Source organism: Sciurus vulgaris, assembly GCF_902686455.1.
Source record: "Sciurus vulgaris genome assembly, chromosome: 4".
Classification (NCBI taxonomy): domain Eukaryota; kingdom Metazoa; phylum Chordata; class Mammalia; order Rodentia; family Sciuridae; genus Sciurus; species Sciurus vulgaris.
The window spans coordinates 108,973,132-108,979,131 of NC_136464.1; the positions used below are offsets into that span (position 1 = coordinate 108,973,132).

The window sequence follows — 6,000 nt, forward strand, 5'->3', positions numbered from 1 at the left end:
TGTGAGAAGGGGAGCCGCAGGCTACCAGCAGATAACCTTTCCGGGGAGCTTAAGAGACCCGGGATTTCTATTTCTTCCTCTCAAAATGCAACTGGTTATTTACTTGTACGCATTTAAATTCGTTTAGATTTGAAGTGGAAACTTTGTAAGTGGTGTGTGTGTGTGTGTGTGTGTGTGTGTGTGTGTGTGTGTGTGTGTGAGAGAGAGAGAGAGAGAGAGAGAGAGAGAGAGAGAAAGGAGTGGGGGTGGGGAGGTGTGTGTGTGTGTGTGTGTGTGTGTGTGTGTTGCCGTGCGCTCGCCTGCCTGACAGTGGGTTAAGAGCATTCACGAATTGGGATTTTTCCCTGTTCCCTCTCCTTTTCCAGATCTCAGTGAAAGCCTCGGGGTCTGGAATCAAAAGACAAGACGTAAGCATGCATTGTGTTTCCATCCTGCAGACTTAAATAAAATTCAAGGAATATCATCAGAAAAAACTAACTCTCAATGACCAAATTGACTAAAATTCTATAGCAAGTTTAAAAAGGAAAATGGTATGCTTAAATTATATAGCTTGCAACAAATATTTCATACCCAGTCGTGATATTATGCAATATGTTCCGAATAGCTACTTTCAACATGCAAAAAAAAAAAAGGTTTCGAAAACATCAAATAGCATAAAATGCTGTACCGCAGAGAAGGCAAAAATGCATTTAAAGCACCGATGAAAATGGCGTGCAGTATAATTACCTCAAATTGCTGTTCGCTTGACACCCTGACACTAATTTTATTCAAGCCATTGGGAAATAAATGTTTTAAAAGCACTGCTTTCCGAAGGATAGAGCTAGCGGGGGCTGTGAGGTCGTTAAGGAAAGGAAAGGGTAAAGTTTTGAGAACACAAAAAGAATTAAATAATCCATTTAAAACAAGCGTCTATGTAGATCGACAGCCTTTAATGCCCACATTTTTAACGCTTGCCCTGTACGTGGATTGATTTTTTTTTTTTTTTTTTTTTTCAGCATTCCCTCACCAGATGGATTTTTGCTACTGCAGATCAGCAGAGGGTGTCAGATCTTTCAGAGTGCACCAGGCTGGAACGAGCAGAGCTTCTTAGCAACTCCCCCCCCTACCCCCCGCCCCATTCTCGCGCTCTCTTCCTCCCTCAGACAACTAGCTCCCCCTCTCTCCTCCCCCCCCCCACACGTAATTCCGAAAGAGCAGAAGAAAGAGGAGAACAAGAAAAGAAGAGCGAGTAAGCGAGAGTGGGAGCACCGAAAAAAGGCTGAAGAGGTTCAAAGGGGAGGAAAGGAAAAGGATGGACAGCCACAAAACGCAGCGATTGCGGAAATTTTCCAGCGCCATTGGCTGGGCAGCGTGAGTCCTTTGGTCGGGCGTGATTTCAGCACCGGGGGGACTGGACAGCACCTCAGGGGGACTTCTGGGCAACCCGCAACCACAGCAAGAACTCCACCAGCAGCCTCAACAACAGGAGCCGCCGAAAACCCTGCTTTGTATCAGAGAGGCAAGGTCAGTCCGACGCACAGCCATGCACAGGCAGTGCGCCTGTACTACGCTGCAAACCTGCTTGTTTCTCTAACATGCACTTGCTTCTAATTACTAGCATTGTTCCCTTTCTTATTAGTGAGGACCTCTAGACAAGATCTGTAAGGGTATATTTTAAATTTATATGTATATACTTAACTTCTTTTGGGCTATCTTTAAAGGTTTGAGGCAGAGTAGTATTTTTTTTTTCTTTTTTTTCTTTTTCTTTCTCTTTTTTTTTGCTTGCCTTGCACTACGTGCCTGAATAGTTTGTGAATATAATTATTGACTGGCGTCTGGGCTATTGCAGTGCGGGGGGGTTAGGGAGGAAGGAATCCACCCCCACCCCCCCAAACCCTTTTCTTCTCCTTCCCTGGGTTCGGACATTGGAGCACTAAATGAACTTGAATTGTGTCTGTGGCGAGCAGGATGGTTGCTGTTACTTTGTGATGAGATCGGGAATGAATTGCTCGCTTTAAAAATGCTGCTTTGGATTCTGTTGCTGGAGACGTCTCTTTGTTTTGCCGCTGGAAACGTTACAGGGGACGTTTGCAAAGAGAAGATCTGTTCCTGCAATGAGATAGAAGGGGACCTACACGTAGACTGTGAAAAAAAGGGCTTTACAAGTCTGCAGCGTTTCACCGCCCCGACTTCCCAGTTTTACCATTTATTTCTGCATGGCAATTCCCTCACTAGACTTTTCCCTAATGAGTTCGCTAACTTTTATAATGCAGTTAGTTTGCATATGGAAAACAATGGCTTGCATGAAATCGTTCCGGGGGCTTTTCTGGGGCTGCAGCTGGTGAAAAGGCTACACATCAACAACAACAAGATCAAGTCATTTCGAAAGCAGACTTTTTTGGGGCTGGACGATCTGGAATACCTCCAGGCTGATTTTAATTTATTACGGGATATAGACCCCGGGGCTTTCCAGGACTTGAACAAACTGGAGGTACTCATTTTAAATGACAATCTCATCAGCACCCTACCTGCCAATGTGTTCCAATATGTGCCCATCACCCACCTCGACCTCCGGGGAAACAGGCTGAAAACGCTGCCCTACGAGGAGGTCTTGGAGCAAATCCCTGGCATTGCCGAGATCCTGCTAGAGGATAACCCTTGGGACTGTACGTGTGATCTGCTGTCCCTGAAAGAATGGCTAGAAAACATTCCCAAAAATGCTCTGATCGGCCGAGTGGTCTGCGAAGCCCCCACCAGACTGCAGGGTAAAGACCTCAATGAAACCACCGAACAGGACTTGTGTCCTTTGAAAAATCGAGTGGATTCTAGTCTCCCGGCGCCCCCTGCCCAAGAAGAGACCTTCGCTCCTGGTCCCTTGCCAACTCCTTTCAAGACAAATGGGCAAGAGGAGCATATCACCCCAGGATCTGCTCCAAACGGAGGTACAAAGATCCCAGGCAACTGGCAGATCAAGATCAAACCCACAACAGCGATAGCGACGGGTAGCGCCAGAAACAAACCCCCAGTCAATGGCTTGCCCTGCCCTGGGGGCTGCAGCTGCGATCACATTCCAGGGTCGGGTTTAAAGATGAACTGCAACAACCGGAACGTGAGCAGTTTGGCTGATTTGAAGCCCAAGCTTTCCAACGTGCAGGAGCTTTTTCTGCGTGATAACAAGATCCATAGCATCCGAAAATCTCACTTTGTGGATTACAAGAACCTCATTTTGTTGGATCTGGGCAACAATAATATCGCCACCGTGGAGAACAACACTTTCAAGAACCTTTTGGACCTCAGGTGGCTGTATATGGATAGCAACTATCTGGACACCCTGTCCCGGGAGAAATTTGCTGGACTGCAGAATCTAGAGTACCTGAACGTGGAGTACAACGCAATCCAGCTTATTCTCCCCGGTACTTTCAACGCCATGCCCAAACTGAGGATCCTCATTCTCAACAACAACTTGCTGAGGTCCCTACCCGTGGACGTTTTCGCTGGGGTCTCGCTTTCTAAGCTCAGCCTGCACAACAATTACTTTATGTACCTCCCGGTGGCAGGGGTGCTGGACCAGTTAACCTCCATCATTCAGATAGATCTGCATGGAAACCCCTGGGAGTGCTCCTGCACCATTGTGCCTTTCAAACAATGGGCAGAACGCCTGGGTTCCGAAGTGCTGATGAGCGACCTCAAGTGTGAGACGCCTGTGAACTTCTTTAGGAAGGATTTCATGCTCCTCTCGAACGACGAGATCTGCCCCCAGCTGTACGCGAGGATCTCGCCCACGTTAACTTCGCACAGTAAAAACAGCACTGGGTTGGCGGAGACCGGGACGCACTCCAACTCCTACCTAGACACCAGCAGGGTGTCCATCTCGGTGTTGGTCCCGGGACTGTTGCTGGTGTTTGTCACTTCCGCCTTCACCGTTGTGGGCATGCTCGTATTTATCCTGAGGAACCGAAAGCGGTCCAAGAGAAGAGATGCCAACTCCTCGGCGTCCGAAATTAATTCCCTACAGACAGTCTGTGACTCTTCCTACTGGCACAATGGGCCTTACAACGCAGACGGGTCCCATAGAGTGTATGACTGTGGCTCTCACTCGCTCTCAGACTAAGTCCTCAACCCTGACAGGGGAGGGGAGCCGGAAAGAGATAAACATCCTCCCCAACCGCCAGCACCCCAGGGGTTAGAGGAGCGCTGACCCAAATCCAGCGTGCCCCAAGTCTTGATGGACTTAAGTAAATAAATAACTATAAACTCACTTAACTGAGAGGGTCTGACCTCATAGCTCCCTTCTGGAAACAAAGAGCAGACTGTGCGGAGCTGGAAGAGCGCTCAACTAGCTTGCTCTTTGCTCTGAGCTCCTTTTGAATGAAAGCCCAGCATGGGCCCTGCCAGAAGAATTGACAGTGCTCTCACCCCGGGCAAGGACCTGTGGGGATGGCTGCCGCAGTTCTATACATACATACATATATCCACATCTATATAGAGAGATAGATATCTATTTTTCCCCTGTGGATAGCCCCATGATGGCTCCCTGTTGGCTACGCAGGGATGGGCAGTTGCACGAAGGCATGAATGTATTGTAAATAAGTAACTGACTTCTGACAAAAAGTGCTGCATGGCTCGCATGGAATCCACGCGCTCCAGGGACTCTGCCCGCCCCGCCCCCCCCCCCGCAACTGGAGATGGCGTCTCCTTCACAGCACCCGCCCTCTTACCTGATAAGTCCCATCATCAAACTTTCTATAAACAAAATACAGTATAATCAGAAAGTGCCATTTCGCCATTATTTGTGATCAGTAGGCAGTTCAAAGAGTATGTTTACTGTGAAAAACAAAATGTAAAGGTTTTATTTAAGACATTTGCATGGCTAATCATCAGTCCATTTTATGAGTTAGCAATGTATTTTGTTGAGGGAAGTTTTTAGGGGTTGTTTTGGGTTCTTTTATTTTGATGGTAATGTTTTATTTTATTTTTTGAGGGGTAATATTTTTCTATACATATCCAATAATGCCTTCCATCTGAATGTAAAATAAGTACCCATGATTTCTATTATAGTACCAGTGTAATTATTTAAAAAAAAAATTTGAGGCAGTTAAGCATGACCAATTAATGTCACTCTAGTGCTTAGGCTGCGATCATATGGTAGCAATTCTGTGCTGGTATAACTCTTACTTATAAAGTAGGAAAGAAGAACCAAGGAAGCACGTGAAACTTACTAATTCTATTCGAGGATTTTATAATGGCATATTTTTTCAGTATTAAAGTGAAAATGTTTTCAAATCTGGGTCCTTACATTTTTCCAGCTTCATATTTGCAACTGGTAAATTGGATTTGCGGTGGAAGGGAGGGGAAGAGGGGAACGGTTGGGGGTGGATCTCCTTCTTGAGCTACATTAAGGCTCTTTTCTCTAATCGCCTTAGCCTTTTACCCTTTTTGTAGCTCCTCTTTCCCCAGTCCCCACCCCCGCTCAGACTCCATCGGTTTTCTCCGGTCCACAAAGTAAGGTCTTCCTCCAACACACTCCCTCCCCACCCCCCTCTCCTAATGCGGCAGTGAATCCCTTTATTAATACGGGAAATCCCTGGCTGCTGCTTTTGTTGGTGCTGCCCACACTGCAGATATATTAAGGATGTTAGGAGAGATTTGATTTAATTGATTCTGCCTAGATCGGTCTCATTTAACGGAGTGGAGATTTCATTGGTCAGCACTCCTTCATGAAAGACAGCCCTAATGACTGGCATTTGAGATGCTGCTGGCATTTTGAATTCAACATCTGCTGAAAACGGTAAAACTAATTAGCGTCCACCCACCCTCCCCGCCCCAGCGACTGCATATTGAAATTTGTTAAAGCACTCATTTTTATGGAAATCAATCATTATCCTAAAGAAGTGTTTCTCTCCCATCATCCGGATTTCTGGTTGTGGCCCAGTAATTAACAAGAAAAGCATTGAAGTATTTGAATTACATGAACCAATGCAATTCTGGCCTCAGTCACATTCCTCTGGGATTTCTAAGCAA

General features: G+C 46.3%; 1 protein-coding gene across 1 annotated transcript; it reads left to right on the forward strand.

Moving 5' to 3' along the window:
* The first annotated feature begins 1,121 nt into the window (after positions 1-1,121).
* SLITRK1 (SLIT and NTRK like family member 1) lies at positions 1,122-5,125 on the forward strand. The gene is made up of 2 exons (XM_079138964.1): positions 1,122-1,503; positions 1,947-5,125. Exon 2 carries the CDS (start codon positions 2,000-2,002, stop codon positions 4,088-4,090), a length of 2,091 nt encoding a protein of 696 aa, XP_078995090.1. The 5' UTR covers positions 1,122-1,503; positions 1,947-1,999; the 3' UTR covers positions 4,091-5,125.
* Positions 5,126-6,000: the final 875 nt, after the last annotated feature.